Raw genomic sequence first — 23,878 nt, 5'->3', positions numbered from 1 at the left:
GGGGAGCCCTTCCAGAGCTCATGTTCCCTCAGCCAAGGGGGAAAATAGTCCATAGCACTGGAAAAGAGTTTTTTTCCAAGAAGCAGGTGCCATGGTCTCACCGTGTAGCGCATCGCTGCAGTTAAGAGATGTCCTTCTCGAAGGACTCAAGGCAAAAGCCAACATCAAATTTCAAAGGGTTTTCCAAAATGAGGCTAAAATCAGGCAGCCACCCTCCTGCACTACTGAGGAGCGAAGCACACGGACAGCTCCAGGAGTTGTTGGCTTGCTTTTCCTCTTAGGTGAGCACCGATGCCTCCTCTCGCTCAGTGGTAGCAGAAATAAGAACATTATTCACACATGTGAGAGACCACCATAGATCCCTTGCACAGGGAGGCTTACCTGGTAGCTGGTATTTTGCTCTTAAAAAGGCAAGTCACTTACTTTGTTAATACATAGAAAAACTGCGTCTCGATCCGGGACAAATACTGCCTCACTGTCACTAATCAATTTGTAATCATTTTTTCTCTGGAAAAATCCTCCCAGGCTGAGCACTGATTCACTGTAAGGGGAACTTTAATGGCCAAGTTATAATTCTTCCAAAACGAAGGTGTATAAACAATGCGATCGAAATACTGGTCCAGAAGAGTCTTAATTAAAGAGGTACTGCCAGATGCTGCCAAAATGTCAATGAATGTATAAAGCTGCTGGAGCCCTTACAAGTCTTCCATCAAATATTGATTGCAACTGGAGGCACGGTACCGGATTAAAAAGGACCCGTCTTATTGAGTGTGACAAATTTTATGTTCCTATAATTCTATTTAAACGGAAGGTTGTTTTTTATCCTAGGGAAAGGAGATATTAATTTATTTTGGCCTCTGTCTGGGCTCGAGAACTTTCTTTGCTGGAGGGCAACACTATTTTGCAGCGCTGCGTGCGCACCCAAAAGCAGGTCCCAGCATCTTGTGCGAAACCTGCCTCGGGAAATGTAGCCCCCAGGCAGGTCGGTACCCGCCGTGGAGCCATGGGGATGGGCTCAGTCCTGCCCACTCTGCTTTGCCGGAGGTGCTGAGCGCAGCACCGTCCCGCGGGGACTTAGCTCTGGGATTGCCTCTTTGACGTGCTGAAAGTGAGGAGCGATAGTGTTACCTTTGGTGGAATGTCTTCCTCCTGCCGTAACCAAGAACTTCGGTCAAACTTTTCAATGCGAGGGGGCAGAGGAGGGTTTTCTGAGGTGGGGTCCGAGTTCTGCCTTGGCATCTCAGTGCGGTGAGAGGTCACCGTCAGAGCCTCCTGAAACCCAGCCAGTCCCTTTGCAGGCTGTTCATGCAGTGACTGAGACCCAGACAAGGAGCTTCCTTGGGATTTCACAGTGACCAGATGTGGAATCTAAGCACCAAGTCAAAACAGAACTATCAGTACAAAATGGAAAAAAAAAAAAAAGGAATCAAAAAAAGATATTTAAAAATTTGATTGAAAAAAAAAAAATTTGATTAGCACTTTGGATGCACTCAAAAGCCCCCTTGGTTTGATATCAGCACTGCCTTGGTTTCAGGACCTTCTGACTTACACCGCTTCAACGCAAGACCTATTAAAAATCGCGCTCGCGCAGCTCAGCCTTTTTAAAATCAGGCAACGTCATGCTTCGGTCCTGACCGCTCCTGCGTGCGCACGGTGATACGGCTCGTACCGACAGCCCCGCGCCGCTCTGTGGGTACCACCCCAGGAGCCGGGGCAGGCTGCTCCCTCCTGTCAGCTCCCACACACACCGTGCCCGCCCCAGGCTCTGCCTGCCGCTGGCCAAATTTCCAGCTCCTACGCCTGCACCTCTAAGGTTGCGCTAATGAGGTTTGGCATGGATTTTCCCTGTTAAAAATGGAAAAAAAAAAAAGAAGGAAACGATAATAAATAATAATAAAAAAAATTGTCAGGAATTCTGAGGCATAGATGGCTTAAAAAATAAATCTTGAGGCATGAGTTTCTATAGGTCTAGGTAGCCCCTACCCCATGGATCAGCCCTATAGATCTAAAGGTTACAAGTGAAAGGAATACTGACATCTGTTTGGGGAAATCTGAGAAATTCACAAAGTTAGAGTTTGTGAAATCAGAGCTTCTTCCCAGGACCCTGCGAAGCTGCACTTCTTTGATACAGCGGGGCTGTAACTTTCATTTGACGTTTCTACATACACATCTATGTACGCATGTACATGTATCACGTGCCTATGTGTATGCATGCATACATTTACATGGGTGTCTGGGGTTCGAGCAACTTTTTCATTAGTACTTTATTGCCAACAAACGTCTTTGTAGCTGTTGATGATATAGGTCGCCAAAAAGGTCACTGAAAAATATTTGGTCAATCAGAGAAACTGCGGTGAATTGGGGTTTCACCCACTTCCCAATGTATATAGACCATGCACGTTGGGCAAAAAAAGCTGTGTGTTTAAGGGCTTTCCTGCATGTGTTTTGTTTAAAGCTGGCATTGTCCTACAGGTGTGCATACCACACGCGGATGGCACTTAGTTGGCACATTTTCCCATAGAAAGCCCAGCCTGACTTGGAGCAAAGGCTTTGTACTTCCCTCTGAAAATCCCTGCTGGAGTCTGCGGATCTGTGGGAGTAATTCCAGGGGCTGGGCCAGAGCCAGCACTGACACTCCTACAGCTTTCAGTGGCAGCGTACTTACAGACCTCGTGGCTGGGAGGAACTTTTAAAATAACGAAGCCCCTTCTCTGTGACGGTCATGGTGATCTATGCCCTCTCCAGATGTGTTTGTGACTGATGTCAACTCAATGGAAAACCAAAACAAAACCTTGAATTAAAGCGGCAAAGAAAGCAAAACCTCTTTCTGATGATCCTCAGCATCAAAGCGTCCCGGGTCTTTTGTACCAGGCGCTGTGGTTTTAGTCCTTTACATAAACCAGATCCCAAAGAGGAACAGAGCAACTGCCGCACTGGACCAGAGCAGCGGTTCCTCTCAGTCCTCCAGCTTGTTTCTGGCAGTAAACCAGTACGTGATGCTTCAAAGGAAGGTATAAAGCAGCGTGATGTTTCTAACACATGGAGGTGACAAGAGGAATCCACTCATGAATGTAGATGCTGCTTTCGCTCATGAATACACTTAAGGCTGAGAAACCAGGGAGCAAGACACTATTTCCCTTTAATCCGCTCTTTTTCTTGTTACCTTACCGGCACCCCCAGCATCCTGGCTCCGGTAGGCGAGCCTGCTGGGGGAAGCACCATTACCTGCGGGTCCACAGGTCGGAGCAGGGGAGGGGTCCGGGCCGGCTGCACGCCGCTAATGCTGAAAGACTCCGACCGAGGAGGCAGGTTGGGGTCAGAAATCCTGTTGGCCACCTTATGGGGCATGGCCGGCGAGCTCTGGCGATTGAGCCGGGAGCGCTCCTCCACCTGCGGTGAGACGGGAGAGTGGGTGAACGCCCCATAAAAAGCCATTTCCAACCAAAGACCAAGGCATGCACATATATTTATACATAGGAAGCTCTTTTCTCTTTAGGGATATCATAGATATTGTATGATCACGGAATCCAAGTTACCCGGCAGATTGTGCAATAAATGCATTTTAAAGACACTGAAAAGACTACTTGTATTTATGCGCGTAATTCATTTCTGAACACGAAATGGAAAAATAAATAAAAGGCAACATGCCTCAGAGAGGTATTTCTAGAAGATGACTCCTGAGAAGCTCTTGCTTCTTCTCAAATGTATCTTTAAGCAAGGGGACCTTTTTCCTTCACTACTATAAACACCACGAGGAGTGCTTTTGTTTGATCTGAATAAAAGAATAAACATGGCAGCCAGAAAACGGCTGGCTTTGATCTAGATTTAGTGAGTCTGGCACCTTGTCATGTATCGAAGGGGAAAAACCTCTATTGCTGACAGAGAAATAAACCCAAAGCCCACTGCTTTCAGTTACCCTTGATCAAAATACAGCGGTTTCAGCTAACCCAGACGTACGTGCAAACTGGGTGCTCCTGCAGTTAGACTGCATGCATTGATATTCATGCAGCATATGCTATGCAGAATTTTTGATACCTCGAGATCTGACGTGTATTTCATTTACGTATCATTCACGTGTTAAATAAATACCCTTAGCATGTCTTGATTCCACCGTGTACAACGTCATGTTAGAAGACAATCTTTAAAACAGGTTTGCTTGGAAAGAACCACAGCTCTTCTTTAAGTAAATAAATACTCGTGAAACAAAAGAGCCATTATATTAATAAAAATGAATCTTTTCCTCTTTCAGATACTGAGCAGGAGTCAGAATAAAATTTAGGTAAGAGATTTGTGTTACGGACTCTTTCCTTTCCAGTTCACGAGGAACCACCCGGGCCACTGCTGTGTCCTAAGAGGTCGTCACAGCTTCCCCAGGCGCTGCCCACCGGCTAGCAGAGGCCGTGCAGAGCTCGGTTCAGCGATGCCCACGGGAGCGGATGCAAGGATGGGAAGGAGAGCAGGGCGGGAAGGAGAACTCCCTCTGAACAAGGGAGCAGCAGCACGAGCGCTGGGTCGCAGGCCCGGTCCAGCACATCTCCCTATCAGCCAAGCCCTGGCACGAACGACAGCAGGCAGAGACGGTGCCGCCGCCGAGTCCTCCGGCTGTTTGCAGGCGCTCTCCGGCACGCTGCCAAGCCGTAATGTGCAGCTAATTATGGAGGACTTCAAAGCTTGCGTGGAGGAGAAGGCAGGAGAGTGATGAAATAGGGATGTCTGTGTACTGGGAAGGGGAAAGGCGCTTGGTTTCCCACTGCCAGCATCTCCTCGCTAGCGCTTTGCCGCACCAGCGCAGCAGAGGATGCTCTTGGGACTCTCCAGCTGTACTTTGTGGAGCCTGACTGACTCCACCATTAGGCAGAGAGGGGGAAAAAGCAGCAAAACCCTGCAGGAATTCATCATCGCTCCGGTTCAAGCCATCTCTAATTGAACTCAAGATTCCCCTCAAACAGGAAACATCCTTAGCAGCTTCTGTGCAGGTCCCAGTGGAAGGCTGCTAATGTTTTAATACATCACTTCAAAGCGAGAGAAGGATAAAGCCACTGGGACTGAAGGAGCAGCTGACGTGCGCGTTGGCTGCTGCAGAGAACAGCACAGCTCGTGACGCACAGCTGAGCCCCCCGGAAGCTCTGAGCTGCAAGAAAGCACCGCAGGGCCTGGCCAACGCATGGAAAACATCCGATTAAACCCGTTCCCTCCTTAATGCATGGTCATGTATGGCATATAGGTGCCCAAACCCCTCCTTCAGCTGACCAAGCTTCTTTGTCACTGAGAAGTCAGACCTGGCTATCTGCATCACTTCATTTAGCAAATACTGGTCCATAACGACAGAGTCAGCAACAGAGAGAGCTGCTACTTACAGTACTTCTGCTCAGAATGCTAATGCCACGTCCCTGGCTGGATTATCAGAGGGTCCCAACGTGATGTCCAAAAAGGCTCAGCTAGTCCTTGCTTAAAGAAGAGATGCGCCTGGGTAAACAGGGCAGGTCTGGGACAGCACCTGAGCTGTATCCCAAGTCCACTTCCAGTGGATAACCCTTCCCTCACAAGAGGATGAGGAGAAGGGACAGCAGATGGGGATGTGCATCCATGTGTGTTGGTAGGACTACTTGATCAGACTGTTTTGTTTAGCATAACAAAGAGAAGTCCTTGACTGTGCTCCAGGGAAGCTATGAAGGATGCAGTACAGCCTGGTTCCTAACCCAGAGCTTTGTCTGCACCAACAGGGCAGTCCCTCAACAAGGGGACTCAGGGACACAACCGCAACGTGAGTGGCCACAGCCTCACCTTTATGCTTTACCCAACATCTGCAGGGTCTTGGAGTCACCATCTGAAGACAAGCGAGGTGGGAAAATAAGTGCATAAAGGAGAGGTATGAAAAGCCGAGAGGGGCACGGCACGAGGAGAACTCAGCCATGGTGATCAAGCTCCTGAGAGAGAAGACTTGAGACCGAAGAGCATAAAAACAAGGACGGTATGGGATATCACGCAAAATCCTCAGGAAATATCCCAATAAGCTCTGCAGAGCCTCCACAAATTGTAGGCTGAGCACCAGACTTGTCTTTTTCTTGTTCCCAAAGGAAAATAAAGTCTCAATATTTCTGTTAAATTAGCATGCATGGGTTGGGTATGGAAATTGCTAAACTATAGCAAGAACCATGGTAGGCTGATTAAGTATCAGCACAAGTCTATTTGTATAGCCAGCAAGGATGGTACTTCAATATATGCAGCAAAGTAGCTGAATTGTGCTAAAAGTGGGACTACACAGTAGATAAAACAGGGGATGGAGGCAAGAGGAGTAGTTTTGGGAAGTTCCCAAGGGTGTTGTGTCAAAGCAGTACATCAAACTACTGCTCCCAAGAGCAGAAAGATGCCACAGTCGCTGCTTTGAGCATTTCATTAGAAACCAGACAGAGTGACACAGGTAAAGAATAAATGGTTTGGAGAGCTAATTGGTGGAAGCTAGAGATGTTCCCCAACAACAGGAAACCTCATTTTCCCTATAATTTCAGCAAAGGGTATGAGGCCACGTTCTGCTGCTCTTATTCACATTGTACAGTTCCCAATGCCCTGCTTCCAGTGATGGCATCAAAAAAAGACGCCTCCCCCACAGAACAGAAGAAATGGGCCTTTGTGTCTGAAATGAAAAGCTAAATCCAGCACTTTTCTCCTTCACTCCAGATAAAGAATAAGATTCTTTTTTATATATCTTTGTTACAGTTTTGAAGACAGTGCCAGAGGTACTTTAGCAACATTCTAGAGGATTTATTTAAAACCAGGCAATGAAAGACAGAGTTTACTCCCTTTTTCCTGCCTGCTATCTACCCTCAGTGTTTCTGCAGACGGACAAGAGAGACCCAGTTCTGCACAAAGCTGCAGCGGCACCACCCAGGCGGAAGGCTCTCCTGTCAGAGGTAGCTCAGCACATCTGGAACATCTCCTCTGCAGACCCACTTACCAAACCTCTTCTCCCACTGGAAGGGCTGGAGAATGACGCTGCAACTCCACGAAAATATGTCATCTGGCACATCGCCAGCAAAAGACTAAATCGGATGGGAACAAAGGAGAAACCCAAGGGAGTATAAAGAGGTGAAAAGACTTTTTGACACCCACATCTATCCCTGTGATGGTTTAGAAAGGCTAAGTGTTCATATTATTGGCCTTTGCTTAGCAATGGACAGCTGATTGCATTTCTCAAGCATTTGATGCTTGCAGGTATTGTGGATGCGACTGAGGGCTGACAAGAGGAAGGACCAGGAGACAACTATGTGTTGGATGCACATCACATCTCTGCCAGGACTAAAGGGTGCCAGACATTTGGCAGCAGAGCAGTGATCCTACTTAGCAGGAAGAATAGGCAAGTTATTAACAAATCTTTCTGCCCAGGAGTAGGGTTACAAAATTAAACCAACTAAACACAAAGAACTTTAGAAAAATTAATAGCAAGAGTGGGCACCAGTCTTACTGGAGCCACCACAAAGAGATTAAGGAGAAAGAGTTTGCACATGATCCTGAAACCGCATTGCAGACAATGCAGGTCTTCATCTTTTCAAGATTATTCAGCCAGGCAATAATTAATATTCAAGATCTCACAATTGTTACAACAATTCCCTCTTTTTGCTGGAGAGAAAAAGAAAATCAGCAATGTGGCTTGCCTTCCTGAAAATCACGAAAAGAAGAGCAACCCCAGGCGATACAGCCCTGAGCACTGGAGGAAGAGCTGTCTGATCCCTGTTTGACTATGGGGAACTGAATTAGAACTCAGCAAAGAACCCGCTACAACCACCCTCTGCATTCACCCCTGACCCCCAGCAGACCTGTGGATGGGCCAGGAAGGAGCATCAGGAGCTCCTGGCACGTCCACAAGTCCCCGGCTATGGCTGAATCCCTCCCGGAGGGATCCATCCTCCTCCTCGCATGCCCTCATGGAAAAACCTCCTTCCTCCACTCCCTTTGCTTGCACAAACGTACACGCAGACGCACACACACTGCATTAAACCGGGAACATTTCCAGCACAGCTAATGGCATCTGCCGAAGGCCGACCCAGCAGAGCGCAATCTGCCTTACGTATTTTGGACCAAATGGCGTGCCCAGCCCTGCGGATGCAGACAAGCATCACCACGCTCCTCACTCTCGCCTACCTCCTTGGCCCACGCTGGTTTCTCGCTGGCATTTATCCCTTCTTTGTAATGGTAGAGGGGTTTCTTCTCTGCCGGCCTCTGGTCCTGCCGCTGCTGCTGCTGCTGCTGCTGCAGGGAGACCAGGTAGTCCCGCTCCTGCTGGAGCTGCCTCTGCAGCCTCTCCGCTTGCCGCTGCTCCTCCAGCTGCTTGCGCTTATACTCCTACCCAGAAGAAAACACAGTGACATGGGTGCCCGGCCAGCCTGTAAACACAGGGCTGCAAACCACAGATTTATCTGTTTGGGTGCAAAATGGGGCCTGAGTATCTGAAAGGCTGTTTTCTGGCAAAGCTCATTGATTTGAAAGACTCTGGGGACTGAGCTGTAAAGCATCCTGGAGGAGAGACAGTTGGGAGGACAGAGCCAACAAATTCAGAGTTGTGAACCTGGCATTGGCACTTTGCAGTTGGTGAACTGCCCCGTCTGCTGGGAGTGGGGAGTGCTAGCACTGCCTCGCTGGGAAACCCTCCGAGACAACCCCCAGGGCTGAGGTCCGCTGAGGGGTTACCATTGACTTTGCCCAGATTTTTCTGGATGGGAAGAACAAAGGATCAATCCAACGAGGTGCCAAATGTCACCGGGTCAGACAAAACCCAACTGAAGCCAACTCCTCTGTAGGACCAATTCATTGGTCGTGGGAAGGGCTGCAGAACAGAGCCAACTGTATGATCTTTCTGAATCCCTACATCTCTATGAGGTTTAACGAGTAAGTCATTTTGAAAGGGCCTTTTTAAAAGGCAAGGGCTTGTGTGAGGGTTTTTCGTTTCCCTAAACAAAATTAATAGCAAGAGCAAAAAAGAATAATCCCTGTGGATTAAAAGAAAATGCAGTGACAGTAACAGCTACCAGCATTGAAAAGGGTAACTCAAAACCAAATGAAACAAAAAAAAGAGGACATCTAGAATGCAAACAGCGCAACAGGGAATATACAGCATTCCTGCAGGGAAATTAAAACAAAAGCCTTCACTTGGAATATGAAAACCCACACGGCAGGGTGGGTTTGCCGGGCGCAGGCACGCGACAGCTCGACCACACTCCAGCATGCTGCAAACAGCCTTCAAAACTACGCGGCAACAAACAGGGCTGCTCCTCTCATCAAGGCACGAGCATGCCGACGCCGCGGGAAGGATGCGACGAGAGAGCCGTGCACCACAAGGGGACCCAGCCCGAAGCGGCGGCGGCGGGGGAAATCGAGGCATGCTCACAGCCACGGAACGGGACGGGAGGCTCTGGGTTCGGCGGTGAGAGCGGCGTCCCCCATGCCTCGGGGTGGCAGGAGGCACTCGGGGGGACACGGGCGCACGTGGGCACATGCGGACACGACACGGGCAGAAAGCGGCAAGCGTGGCCGGGGCCTCCCATTTACCAGAAGTAGTGCTTGCTCCTGCAACAACTGCTGCTGCAGGATCTCTAACTGTCTCTGCTCCTCCTCTAACTGTCGCCTGATGTACTCCTGGAGGCATGGGCAGCAAGGATCAAAGGAAAAAGAGAGAGAAGGTAAAAGAGCCAGTATTTCCCAAGAGGAAGGAGAATGAGGTGGGCACCCGCATCCACCCCGCCCAGGAGCTGGCACCGATCCATCAGCCCGGGCACCCTCCGTCCCTGCCCAAGGAGCCCAGGGTGTCCACTGCTCTACAAGGGACCTCCGAGGGTAAAGAGGGAAAACCACTGGGAAATGGCGAACTTTAACTGGGAACACCACAAAACCCCACCCTGGGAACAAGCGGGTGGGAAAAACCTGCGTCAAGTGTCTCTACACCCACAGGCCAGCAAGTGGATCCACACGGAAATAAATGACGGCAGTGGAAAGCGACACAATTAAGCAATTAAGCAATTTGCTCTCAAGTGGCAAAAAACGTGTTGACAAGAAAATCTCTGATTAGAGGAAGAGGAATCCCTGCCGAAGGCTATCGCCCCGCTCCCGCCGGGTTACCTGCTCGTGCTCCGCACGCCGCCGCTCCTCCTCCCGCCGCATCTGCTCCTCGTAGTGCCGCCGCTGCTCCCGCTCCTGCTGCTTCCGCAGCTCCTTCTCCCGCCTCTGCTGCTGTGGGGGCAGAAAGGCACAGGTCAGCATCCCCGCTCCTCTCCCCGGGGAGCTCAAAGTCCTTTTTCTCACCATTTTCGGGCAGCCCGGCGACCTGCAACGCTCCCTCCCACCTGAGGAGATGCCTTGCCAGCAGGCAGGTCCGTTTGGGGTGGCAGAGGGGCTTATCAAACCCACCCCATCCTCACACTCTGGTGCCCAGTATCGGCTACAGAGAACCTGTAGCATCCTCGAGCCAGCACCGGACCACGCACGTAACCCCATTTCTTCTCCTGCTTGCAGGTGAAGCCAGGCAGGCAGTGCATGGTCCCCCCTCACCAGTGTGCCTGACCAGTGGGTTAATCAGGTCCCGGACACCCGGGAGCTGCACGAGCCTGTCGCTTATGGGGAATTCATATCTCAGCCCCAAACCCAGCCGGGAGGATGAGGGAGGATGCTGGGGGAGCTACTGCCTGCCGAGAGGGGAATGCATCCCTCTTACGGTTTGCTGAGACCAGAAGCTAACACAGAAGACCCAAAATCCAAGCATTTTTCCTTTTTGAAACACAAAATGAGCTTCCCTTGCTGTCCTCAGGCCACCCCTGCCCCCTGGGTCACATCCCTGCTTGCTCCGCTCTGTAGCATCTTTCCTGACAGCGATCCAAGGCATTTTGGGGTGACGACAATGACCTACAGCCGGCTGTGAGCTGTCCAGGCTGCGCCGAGCACCCAGGTGACACCCGCAGCCCCCACACCCCTTGCTTTTACCCCAACATCTCCCATCCTGGGGAGCTGGGTTTCGCAGCAAACCGCTGCAACACTCTGCCGTGGAAGCAGAGGGGCCGCAGGCTGCTCCGCACCGCAGCCCCGCAGCCGGCACATCGGCAGAGGGCACTCAAATGCCAATATTGGGCTACCAGGACTCTGCAGCCTGCCATAATTCCATCATGCGCTGGGTGCAGCAACATGCGTGCAGCACTAACAGGGAGGCAACCTGCTGAAGCATAAACCTGGTCCTTTTTCCTCCATTTTTTTTCCTTTTTTTTTTTTTTTTTTTTTTTTTTCCCCCTGCAGCCAACACACAGCGGCCAAGCAGACTGCAGTGGGGAGGCAGGCACCGGTGGGGTTGGCAATGCCATGCGTTTGCTAAATCACGTGGAAGGCTGGAGCCGGCAGCTGACTACGGCGGCTCTGCCCAAGGAGCTGGCTGGAGACAAAGATGCATCCACTTTAAACTGCTGCTCTGCAGTAAACCTGCACTGTATATACAGATGGATTTAAAATCCGTATCTATCTATCTATAGATATCTATGTAGGTATCTATCCCTATTGTAGATATCTATCTTTAGGGATATTATATAGATATTATAGATATTATATAGATCTATCTCCAGAATAGGTATCTATCTAATACAATCCAGATCCATCTCTCATACATTTGTAATAGATATCTAAGAGATAGATTTACTCTATTAGATAGATAGCTATTGTAGATATTACAATTTTATTCTCTTTGTTCTATATTCTGCTCTATATTCTATTATATATCTCTGCATATCTCTCTGAAGATAGATATCTCTATAGATATCTTCATAGATAGATATCTATATAAATAGACCTACAGGTAGGTATGTAGATATTTTAACAAACATTTAAAGACACCCCCACAGTTCAACATAGGGAGGAGCCACTGCCTGTCTTGCTGCTACCTCCTCATCCACAGGTACCATCCACAGCCACCCCACACAAGGGCTCTGATGATTTCCTCTAGCTTTAACGTTCGAGCTGCAGCACAGCTTTAGTGCCACCTATAGCCATATTTATCAGTGCTGCTCCACTCGCCTCAGGGAAGGAAAATCACATCCAACCTGAAATAACCTGCCAGCTCCAGACTCCGGCGTGTCCCACGCCAGGCGCCATCACTCGCGCTGCCCACGTAAGCCGGGGATGCATGTGTTACTCCGCGCGTACGCCTGCCCTCGCTGAGCGCAACACGAACGTAGGGCTGTTTGTAGTTTTTTAAAGTCTACACTAGAAATTGCAGAGGATACACCACCGGGATGCGGTTAACTCTGCAGCAGTAACGGTAATACACGGGATTTCTTGGCTTCGCCAGCGCTCCGACCTCCTTAGACAAGTGCTGTCGGTGATGGCCATTGCTTCCATGCACTCAGGAGCATGGATCTGTTGACTAACGGATTGAACAGACATTATTACCCTGAGCTTCCAATCACAGTGTGTATCACACTGGGGTTTGGGCGGGTTTTAATGGTTTTTTTTAGTTAAAATAGCACACTGCTGAATAAAGCACATAATGCTTGTGTAGGCTGGGCTTGGCTGGCAGGAAGCAAGGCCCTGAATGCCACAGCTCTTTCTTAAATAAAAATCACCCAATTGGTCATTATTTCCAATCCGGCAGGCAAACAAAGCCAAACCCCTCCAAGGAAGGAGACATAAGTGTTTTTCCCAGGGAGGGAGCAGCATACCACCATCCTTCCAGGGAACCCAGCGGCCCCAGCGAGCTTGCCCCACTTCTGGTCTCTCTCCCGCAAGACAGCATCTAACCGCCAGCCTCCTCCACACCTAAAAGCCTATTTAAGCCCAGGAGCTGGGAATTGAGCCCCCCCAGGCAGTTTTCTTTCAAAGCCAGGCCTGATCCTGATGCTCTTCTGGATATTTAAAGGAGCTCTGCGCCCTGCTGCAGCCGGGCTCTTTGAGCTGAGGCTGTGAGCGGGATGGAACATATACATTTATCGAGGCCAGGAGTACAGCACTTCCCTGCAGCTCAACAGCGGTTTTGTCAGGTCACATTATAAGCAAGTCATTTGTCACGGTTGCATTACAAGCACCTTCAGCTAAACACTGCACCGCCATCTCAGCAGAGCAGGGCTGAATCGGCAGTGGCACAGCCTCCCACCGCGCTCAGCTGCCTTGCCCGTACGGCCTCGCTTCGGCAGCTGGCAAACATCTGGAGAGGACCTGTCACTGCAGCGGGAGAAGCCTCCAGCAATGCCCCCATCTCCCCTCTACCTCTGCTCACGCTGGTGCTGAGCAGCGCTGGGATGGCAGGGATCCTGTTTAGAGTAGGGACTGAGCTCAGCAAGATGCAGCTGAAAACTGCATGTGAAAAGTGCATGTAGTAAGAATAAAAAAAAAAAAAGGGGGGGGGAGAGATTCAAAGATCTCTCTTTATTTCCCTCCTTTTCTCCCTGTTTTCTGCCCTCCCTCTCCCACTGCGAATGCACACTTCCCACGTTTCTCCAAGCCTGAAACTACTGTGTGTATTTACACTATCCAGATCTATTATTCATGCAAGGCAAGAGCGCCAATTAATTAGGACTGCATTTATATAACTCTGCAGGTAAAGCTGTATGTAGCTGCTTGTAAGCCAGAATGGGATCTTATTTGCGCTGCACTAGAAATGACAGGTTTTAAATATTGATGAGGGAAGACACACAAAGGCAAAACCTCTGGTGGGAAGGCCCTTGGAGGCCTGGCATGAAACAAGGACTTCAAAGGAGCAAGCTCACTTTGCTAGATCAGACGCATTCAGGACTACGAGCGATCAGCGGGCTGGAGCTGCCCTGTGACCCTGGTGAGCTCAGAGAGGCACTGACACTCGCAAGAAGAGGGTCCTGGAAACCTTGGCTGCTGCTCCCAAACACGAGCATGAGCCAGAAAAGAAGGGGAAGGGGAATTCTGAGTGACAAATGAAAACAAATATTCTAGGTGGTTGCATTGTTGTGACAGGCTCATTTATAGGAGCCACCAGGGAAAGAGTGATTGTGGCTGGAACATCATCTTCTCTGACACACCGAGCACTGGAGCATGGAGAGGTGTTTCCCACTGGTAGAGAAACTGGGTCAGAACTCCCCACCATGGCAAACAGGGATCTGATATGCTCTGAACCATCGCAGGAGCTTTTAGTTGGGATCATCATGAAGGGATGCTCCATGCAGGAAAACCATGAGCTTTGCATGCTTTATAACCAAAGAAAAACTAGAGAGATGTAAGGCTTAGGACATAATACCTGTAGTCCAGGAGATGCAGTAATGCAGCTCTCCTTGGAAATGGGTAAGGGACCACTGCAGTGCCACCATGTACCCATAGCACTGTGAGAAGGTTGTCATCTTAATGAAAATATTCCTACAAGCCATATGACACCTGCATATGCAGAAGAAAATAACAACCACCATTTTAGCTACCTAAGTTTATCTATAATTAATTGCTGGAATTTTTTTGCATTGCTTTATAAGAGCTGCCAATAGATGGTCTTCTGCTGGTTAACGTATAAAGGAGCTGCAGCAATTTTTTATCCCCTGAACATCCAGCTCTATAACTGCACTGAATGAAACCTCACATGCAAACAGCAAGATGCTTAGATTTGCTTTGTATGTTCCCTGTAAAGATCTGACCTTCGTTTTATACCTAGAAAGGAAAAAAAGCCACAACATGGCAGAAAAATGAGGTTATGTAAAGCCCTCGCTGACTACATCTGCCCACTGCTGCCAAGGGGTCTGCACAGAGATTTGTCTCACAGGATCCCTAATGCTCCTGACTGGGAGATGTTATTCCTACAGCTCAGCTGGAGTTTCGGTGGTTAAACCGGTGCAGCAAGGCTCATTCTGTGCCAGCAACAAATGGAGGGCTTATTAGGGGACTACACATATCTAGTCCATGTATATACAGGGAAAAATTAAAATATATTCAAGCCTATTCACCCTTCTGCATTACACAAATGTTTTCCTTAGCGCTATTTCATCTATTCATATTTAATTCTCTAATTTGTTTGGTGGTGGTTTTTGGGGTTTTTTTTTCAGTTAGTTCTGGTGCACATTTTGAATTCAGGAGACCAACTTTGTCCATGAGGGAAAACAAAGCTGCAACTCTACTTCCATGAAGGTCCCAGTTTCAAAGCTAGCTTGGGGATTTTTACTTCCACCGCAATTAAAGACAGCTGCAAATCTAAATCTCTTTGGCTGCCCGGAAGAAGATTCAGACTTAAAGAAGGAAATTGGTCAGCTGCTGAAAAAGGAGACTCAAGTGTCCGACAGATGCAAGAAGGCACGTGAAGGATGGCAGCAGGTCTCGGGGGCAGCATGAAGTGCATCAAGAGACCCCCAGAAGACTTCCTCACTTGAGTTTTTTATATATGCATTTGATGTCATTGTCAGAGCAACATTACAAGATGGTGGATTTCCCCCAAAAGGCCCTAAAATGAGAGGTACTTTTTGAGAGGTTCAGAAATCCTGGTTTAGGAAGATCAAGATGACAGAAAAAATGGGATTCCTTCATCTTGAGCTCTACTGGGTGAGGAAGCAGAAACAGTAGCAGCTCTGTCCCTGGCAGTATTTTAAAGATAAGGCTGGAAAACCACAAAAAAAAAATCTGCAGAAGGTCTGCACTGACAGAGGAATGGACCAGTTATCCCACCAACAGGCCTTTCTCCAGCTCTTTTGCTGTGCATCTCCAGTACAAATTAACTCCAGGCATTTCTGAGCTTAGCATCCTCCTAAGTCAATCCTTTTGGTGCTGCACTTGGGCCCAGCCAATGCACTCACTCAGCCTGGCCACCTTCACGGCGTCTTACGATGAGTCGGAGCTCTTTCTATAAACAGAGTAATACGCCTGGCAGTAGTAAACAGGCTGACTTATGAGCCCCAAAAGCCACCAGCTCCAAGTGTTTATTTGTCCTGGATGCTCTACTGGGTTTTAAAGGTCAACTTTATTTTGAAAATACAGTAATCTGAGTCTTTCACTGGTCTATCCTCCCAGAGATCTGCTGGTTCAATGCTGCCTACTGGAGGCACACCCCATCTTAGTCAGACCATAAAGTAGCATGGAAGAAACCCTGTTCCCATTAACTAAAATAAATCCAGAGCCAAGAGTCAACAACTGAAGTTAGTGCAAAGCCAGAGTAAGAAAAAGCAGAGAGGCCAAAAGGCAACAGCCTGGCTGCCGCTGAAGCGTTTGGATGCTGTTGCGATGGGTATGAGAGCTGGAGCAGCACTGATCTCGGGAGCAAAACTGCGGTGACATAGATGGAGCCTGCTGGGTGCCTCCGGGCAGCGATACCAAACTCGGCACAGCTGTGACAGCCGCTGTTTGGTACCTCTGTCTGGCCATCAGATGCTTCTTGCCCCAAAATACATGGGAAGAACATAAAGACCAAACTATATCCGCCACTGGCTGGCTGTGCTAGAAATAGTGGGACAGCCTGGGGGTACAAACCCCTTCCCGTGTCCCCGGGCAGAGGCAGCATCCCTCCCCGGGGTGGATGCTGGGACTCCTCCGTGAGCAGAAAGCTCAAGGGGAGGATGCTCAAAGCTGCTTGTGCAGCTCCTCTAGCCCACTCCCTGCAGCAGCGACAAAACTTTGCTAATTTCTGCCTCTACTATTTTTCTGGTTTCCCTACAGCGGCTCACGGCAGACACACGACACCTTACAGCCAGCAAAGCCGCAGCTGGCTGCACTGGAGAGCACTTGTCCTAACTGCTGCCGCAACCCATCGGGTTTGCAACAGAAGGTTTGTACCTCTTCAAGGACTCCTGCTTTAATCCTCACCATAGCAACTCGGCTACGTTTCTTGCTCGCCACGCAAACGGTGTCTAGTAGAGAGGAGAGCTCATTTTACTCCATGGCTGGAGATGCAGGTGAGGCTAAACCTGGCTAGACAGACTCGAGGAGATGGGCACCCGAGAAGATGCCCCTCGGTTACAGTCCCACCGTCTTTCCCCACTTCTCCGACATGGCAGGAGCATGAAAAAGCCTCTCCGCCAGCTTTGCTCCAGCAGATAACTCCCTTTCAATTTAGGTCCGAAAACTGTAAGGCAGCTGGGAAGAAGGCAATGGGTGAAGAGCCCAGGGGGGCTGTGAGAGCCACCAGAAACAGAGGCATTGATTTTAAATCCTGGCTATGGTGGCATTAGCTTTTAATGACACGGGGGAACGAACGGGGGGAACTGGCAGAGCCCAGTGGGCTGCACACAGCCTGACCCCGCAAGGCAGTGCCTCCACAGCTCAGGGCAGAGCTCGCCAGCTTAGCAAGGGGATTAGTCCTCCATTCAAAACCAGCCTGGGAAGCAGCAAAGAGAGAGAACAATTTTCTTCTATGTGAGGAGAACATATTAATACAGCAGCAAGCATTGTATTCATTACAGGATTGCAGCTAATCTGGTGTCTGCTTTTATTCTGCTGTTGTTCTGCTCCTGTACCGCTTGCAGCAAGCAGACTGGGACAAAGGCAGAGCCAGGGTTCCTTACGACAGTCCTCAGATAAGTATCTGTTGGGGCAGGGGATTTCGGGGTGCATCTATGTGCAAACCTTGTCCTCTCTCAAAGCAGCTCGCCAGCTTTGGGAAGGGTGCAGGACGCAAGCAAAGCCTGACCGACAATGTATTGAACACGCCATGCTCTGCGCTCTGACAACATGACAGACCTACATATTTACCAGACTGAAAAAATGCTTTGCCTGGGATTTGCCCGAGTTGGTTTTCTCCTCTGGAGGGGCTCAGAGAACCACCTTGAAGAGGGGCCATACCATCACCATCATCATCGCCATCAGCTGCCTGAAATTCCTTCCTGTCTGTGCCCCTGGCCCAGGGGCATTACCCAGCCCGTAGGGAGAGTCAGGTGAAACCTAACAGACACTCTGGCTCACACAAATTAAGGGGCTGGCTGCTCTAATAGTCCATTTACTGCAAGTCCTTTTTCCAGACATATCGGTGACCTCTTCAGAAAGCTAATTTAATTACCCTTAATGTATGAACCCTTCAATCAGACACTTGGGATGAGTTCAGCGCGAGGCAATGGGTATCTTTCCTCGTGCAAAACCCCATCAAAAACCCAAGAGCAGGGAAAAAGCCCCCTTATTTTTTGGTGGACTTCTGCAATCCAAGAACCAGGAGCTAAACCAAAAGCGAGTGTTTCCTACAGGGTACGGAGCCAGGCTGAGCAGCTCAGGGACACCCAAAGTCACCCGGTCAAATCCTGCAGCTGGATTTTAAATGGGGTGGATAATTTTATGACCGATCGCATTTGTAGCTGGTATGTTAAGACAAGGGTAATGAAATCTTATGCTTCGGGGCACATATGGATCGTTGCACAAGTCAGGCAGGCATCTGCCCCTCCCCTGCAAGAGAAATTGTAATTGGCAGGGATTGGAAATTAGGGACCAAAGGGGACACAAGTGGCACGTGGATCTGGGCTTCTCCTCAACTGTAACAGTCCACAGCAGCAAATAGTGACAGCGAACTTGACAGATACCCGGATCAGTAAGAGTTTTGCCCACCTCGCCTCAATACAGCTATCACCCCAGTAATGGGCTAACTCTGCTCAGCAGTTCCAGGGATCCCTTTAAATTTTGTATTTCAAGGGTTTATTTATAGCAAACCAGCATTATTACCTTCACAAGAGTTGGCAACACTTGCTGTGGTGAGGAGAGTGGCCGGAGGCGGGTACGCAAAAAGGATGAGCAGGGGGGTTTGACCAGTGCAACAAAACATTTGGGGTTACCAACTAGAGACGTTAGGACATGATCTTCTTAAACCAGGCTGAGAACAGTCACTTGGGACCTGCTACCAGAAATCCCGCTGTTCCACCCAAAACCAGCCTTCGCCAGCCCATTACTCGGCTCTGGCCGGTTACCTCCTCCAGCCTTCGCCTCTGCTCCTTCTGCTCCTCGATCCGCTTCTGCCGCTCGGCCAGCAACTGCCGCTTGTGCTCCTCATTCTCCCGCTGCTGCTGCTCCAGCTGCTGCCGGCGCAGCGCTTCTGACCGCTCCTTGTTTGCCAGCTGCAGCCTCAAGAAATCCCGTCTCAGCGTTGACTCCCCGGGCAGGTTTAGGATGGAGCTGCGTAGTAGAGAAGCATCAGAGAAGATCCCCTCCCCGCATCCTTAAACCTCTTGCCGTGGGAAGTTCTGCGTGATTTCCCAACGTGGCCCCTCTTCCCTTCATCCCAGCAGCATCCAAACAGCCCACGGAGCTTGGGCAGCAGCGGATGGAGGGACGGAGGGACCACAAGTGTCGGGGCAGGGCAGCAGACACAGCGCACTGTTCACGGCTCACCAGTAATTTATTTGCTAAGGGTTTCCTTTACATTAAGTTTCTAACCAAAGCCTCTTGTGCTGCAGTGGCACGCACTATATTTAGCTGTTCACAAAGCACATTTAGCATGAATCATTGCCAGCTATTAAAATACTACGTTATCTCAGTGAAATAATGGAATAACCTGATACTAATTACAATGACTGTGAAAAATGTCACCAAAGAAAGAAAGTTCCAGCCCTACCGTGCTTGCGGCAGCACCGGGAAGGTTTCATGGCGGAAAGTTACATGGAAATAGGGAGTTACACTTGGATGTAAGGAACCGCATTTTAAAGAGTTGTCTTTAATTTCACATTTCTTCCACATCTAAATACCCACACTGCATGACAGCACAACACCACGCTGGAGATCCCACAGGCAATGGGGTACCCGCATCTTCTTCCTCAGCTTTTAGCTAAGGTGATCTATAGCATCAGTTTATACCCACGTGCTATCTAGCAGAGGGAATATACTCTGTTCTGCCAGGGAATGGGACTCAGTGCTCAAACTATCCTTTTTCCATTTCTAGTTCATATGCGCCTGTAATCCAAGCTGATTTTATACAGAATTAAAGAGACCTAAGGGCAGAAATGAAATGCTGATTCTTACCTGGGCTCTCCAGAGTCATTTTCCTCCTCCTCCTCCTCACTTCCACTGTACTCGTACTCTGTCTCATCTAGGAACAGAATTGCTTATTAGTGGCCTTTGCTGGACTCGTTTGTCTTTCCAGTGGTTGAAAACCCCAGAGCTCTGAAGGCAGAACAGACAACTCTTCTTCTCACATGACAAAGAATAAGTAGCATTATCTCCCTGCATTTTCTGCTTTTAGGGGGGGCTGCAAGGCCAGGGAAGCATGGGTGGTCTCCCTGGGTGCCCAGCACAGCGGGCAACTGCCCCAACAGCGATGTATGCTCAATGCAAAGATGGGGGGTGTCCATAAAATAAGAATATATCCCCATATAGCAAAGACAGTGAGGGACCCCCTCCTTCAGGAGGGTTCTTCAAAGGGAGGTGCACCACAAGCTACTGAAGCCACAGGCACGGGAAGGTGGGATTTAACTACGGCTCTGAAGGCACCAACTCTTCTGTCCCTAAACATATGCTCTTCCTATGCAAATCCATGTATTTTCCCGGCAATGAAGACATCTACATAAAAGCCCAACTGCAACGTTGTGCTACATACTGTGATTTCTATTGGGATATCATCTTTATCAGATGAAGGGAATGATAGTAAAAGAAAGGCTTGCATTTATCCAATTACTCTCCATCTCTAGGGTCCAACCTTCATTTGCCAGACTAAACACATTTAATACTTCACTGGGATCCCGTTTTATTGTTTTGATTGTAGTGAAATCTATTACAAGGGGCTGGAAGGTACGCATGAAAAATTAATACCGCTACCAATAAGAAGAGAAATAGTGACATATTAATTTGCTGGATTCTACAAATGAGCTTTCAAATTAAAATTCGGTTCACAAGCAGCTGAATACTTTAACAAGTTTCTTCAGCTATCTGATCTCCCTTTCAGAGGACTTTGATAGGGCCCGGAGAGTTCACTGAAAACATTTGGTTTAATAGGTTATTCCCAGTCAACGGAATTGCTTTGGGGCAAGGGTCTTATCTAGATGTTCGTTTGCACAACTCCGCTCATCACTGGTGCAGCATGAATGTCACGTAGATCAACAGACTTGGCATGAAATACGTGACCTGGGAAAAATTCAGCTTAGCAGCTTCTCCCTCCCACACGCCAGTATGCATATATGCAGACATAAATTTTATACCCACGTTTTAATGAATCAAAGCTTAAATGTTCCATGTGGAAATTACCACCTGGACAAAAAAGACACCATTTTTCATCAGGAAAAAAAAAGATTTAAAAACATTGATTAGCTCTAATGACAGTCACCTGTAGGCTTCGTATGAACACCAATTGTTTTGTTATGGATATTTATTTTCGTTTCAATGACTGAGAGGAATCAAATCAAACAAAATAATCTGACCTCAAAACCGTAAGAAGCGTGGTCACACAGAAGGACCACACCTATTTAATTCAACCAGTCTGCGAACAAACTTGGCCGTCTCAATAAGGGAAACTGGTGCCAATACCACGAGCAACCCAGTCCTCATTGCCTTCCTTCCACCCATATGTTTCACCCGCACGGATGTGCCTTGGTCTACGCTAGGGATCTCCAAGTGCATGGCAGAGGTCAAGGATTGCCCAGAGTGCTGCTTCTCCACTAACCCTTCTCGCTTCTCCACTAACCTTTCTCGCCTCGCTTCTTCTTAGTCCTGTCGATGTGATCCTTGAGCTGGATGCGGACCTGCCTTTCGTTGGGCTGGTCACGGATGAAGGGATGCTTCATCAGCTGCTCCGTGGTTGGTCTCTGGCTGTGGTTCTTCACTAGGCAGCTCTCAATGAAGGACTGAAACTTTTTAGACCTGGCCAAGGACAGAAAAGGACGGTACAGGAAAAACAGGTAAATATATCGATTCTCGTATTAGAAAGTGAGGAACTTGTAGGTATTTGAGAAGATTGTTTGGCTGCTACACAGTTCTTGCTCAGATGCAGCCTTCCAAGAGGATTCCCATGACCTCGCTGTCTCAAAGCTGCACCATCACATGTGCCCTCTATCACTTTGTCCTCTCCTACTCTTCCCATGCATGCTCCTATCTATGCCTTCCTGGTGCAATTAGGAGAAACCACCACTCTGCTGAGTCTGGAGAAAGCTGGGACCCATCAGTATGACCTGCCCAGGGAATCACCAAAGCTAGACGTCATCAATGGCAACCAAGAAAATGCAAGGGAGTGTTCCTCCTCCCTTCTCTCTGACCTGTGAAACTGCAGGTGGAAACGAGAGACAACACATATGGATATAAATGCAATTCCTTAATGGATTGTTTCTCGTATATTATGGCCCCAGGCCATGTTTCAAGAGATGCACCTTTCTGAAGATGAGCAGGGCAAGCTAGGTTGATGATTTTTTTAAGTTTAACCACCCAGCATTACACGGCTTGTTAAAGCTCAGACAACCTCTGAGCGATGCTCGCTGCCTGCAGCCCTTCCCTGCTCTCTCAGGGAGACCCAGCAGCGTTACTAACCCCCCGGGTCCCAGGGGCCACCATGCCCCGCTCCCCCTGATCACAGATCCAGGCGAATGGGACATGCTCTTTGGGCAGCACGGCTTGGGCAGAGGTGGGAACGTGGCTGCAGCTGGCAGAGCCCAGCCCCTTCTCACAGCCTGCCTTCAAGCAAACAGTTAAATTCAATCTCAGCTAAAACAATTTCAGCCAAATCTTTAATAAACAGATTTCTCTTAGTCTCAAGTGTTGCATATCAGAAGTTTTCCTGGAACTAATTTCATCACATTATAAACCCAAGAGAACAGGGATTTACAAGAGAGAAAGATGTTGACAGGCCACTATACTCTACGTTGCTTTAGCAAATAGGAAAATGAGTGTAAATTAATGTCGGAAGCCAACAGATACTACAGAATTGCATTAAAAGTAAAACACTAAACTTTCCGGGATTTTACTTTTAAGCTGTCAGACTAAAAGTGATTTATCTTTTAAGTGCTAATCCATCCAAATTGAGATGCAAAAGTAAAATAAACTACTGGATCCAATTAAATCCTCCCTCCAGCTTTATTAAGCAGCAAATCTTCCTTCCCCACCTTGCCTCAAGAAACCCAGTGTCCTGGTATATCCAGAAGGGACAATCCATGCGGTGCTCAAAAAAACCCTGCTTCTAAAGTATGATTCTCCCCTGCTGGTGTGAAGCTGGAGAGGCTCCAGTCCTGGATGTGTGGTCCAGAGCACCTGCAAATACGGTTGAGGTGAAGTAGCTAAAAAGTGATCCTCCAGTAAGTGATGGGTTTGCCCATCTCTTGGGGATGGGGGTCCCAGTGCCCTATGATGCCCTAAGACACCTTTGCATCCTGGAGCCAGCTGAGCAGCTATGGATAGGGACCAGCTTAGGCTTCTGGTTTTCCTGAAATCTTCCTCTCCAGAAAAGCAAGCCTGTCCAGTGGCACAGTTTGGCCCTTACTGGAGCTGGAGCAGAAGACAAGGGCTTTCTCCCTGGCTCTGATCCAGGAGGGCACCGTCACGCGTCTCATCCCCTCCCCGGGTGCAGGTCAGCCCACCTTCACGAAACACGTGCTCCTCCAGCTCCTGGGGTTTGTAAAGCTTAAATCAATGTTTGCAAAGTCTTTGCAGCTGCTTGGATGGAAAGTGGTATCACAGTGCAAATATCACCCCATTAACAAAGAGCTTTTGTCATCTCTTATAAAGGCAGGGCGAGGGAGTGTTTATGGGAACAACATCACTAAAGTTCAAGTCCATTTTACCTGCGAAACGCAGGAAGAAGAAAATAAAGCTTCATTGCTGGCTGGCTTTAATTGGGAAAGAAAATAATACCACAGAGTCTTTGATTTCATAGGAAGACAGCGCTATTTTAAAAGCGAGTTCAAGGATTTAGTAAGCAACAGAAGTATTTTCCTCTCTAGGATTTTCGATTCGGGGCAGCTCCCACGCCTGCATTCCCTCTCAGCTTTCCCTGACTTACCCTCAAAGCTGCTGGGGTCACTTCGCTATT

At 48.7% G+C, this 23,878-nt stretch overlaps 1 protein-coding gene across 7 annotated transcripts in view; it reads right to left on the bottom strand.

Annotated features, from left to right (window-relative positions):
* Positions 1-23,878, bottom strand: part of TNIK (TRAF2 and NCK interacting kinase) — a 167,672-nt gene that overhangs the window by 29,789 nt on the left and 114,005 nt on the right. For 3 of the 7 annotated variants that reach the window (XM_069792724.1, XM_069792729.1, XM_069792726.1), the window contains exons 10-17: positions 21,548-21,723; positions 19,894-19,960; positions 18,846-19,050; positions 10,111-10,221; positions 9,544-9,630; positions 8,140-8,340; positions 3,226-3,390; positions 1,129-1,368 (exon numbers count right to left, since the gene is read on the bottom strand). In XM_069792724.1, the coding sequence (XP_069648825.1) occupies positions 1,129-1,368; positions 3,226-3,390; positions 8,140-8,340; positions 9,544-9,630; positions 10,111-10,221; positions 18,846-19,050; positions 19,894-19,960; positions 21,548-21,723 (1,252 nt within the window). The remainder of the gene's footprint in view (positions 1-1,128; positions 1,369-3,225; positions 3,391-8,139; positions 8,341-9,543; positions 9,631-10,110; positions 10,222-18,845; positions 19,051-19,893; positions 19,961-21,547; positions 21,724-23,878) is intronic. The other 4 variants (XM_069792727.1, XM_069792728.1, XM_069792725.1 and 1 more) reach the window with 3 other exon arrangements.

Source organism: Haliaeetus albicilla, chromosome 9 (assembly GCF_947461875.1).
Source record: "Haliaeetus albicilla chromosome 9, bHalAlb1.1, whole genome shotgun sequence".
Lineage (NCBI taxonomy): Eukaryota > Metazoa > Chordata > Aves > Accipitriformes > Accipitridae > Haliaeetus > Haliaeetus albicilla.
The sequence above is the reverse complement of the archived record's forward strand: the minus strand, read 5'-3'. Positions and strand labels throughout refer to the sequence as shown.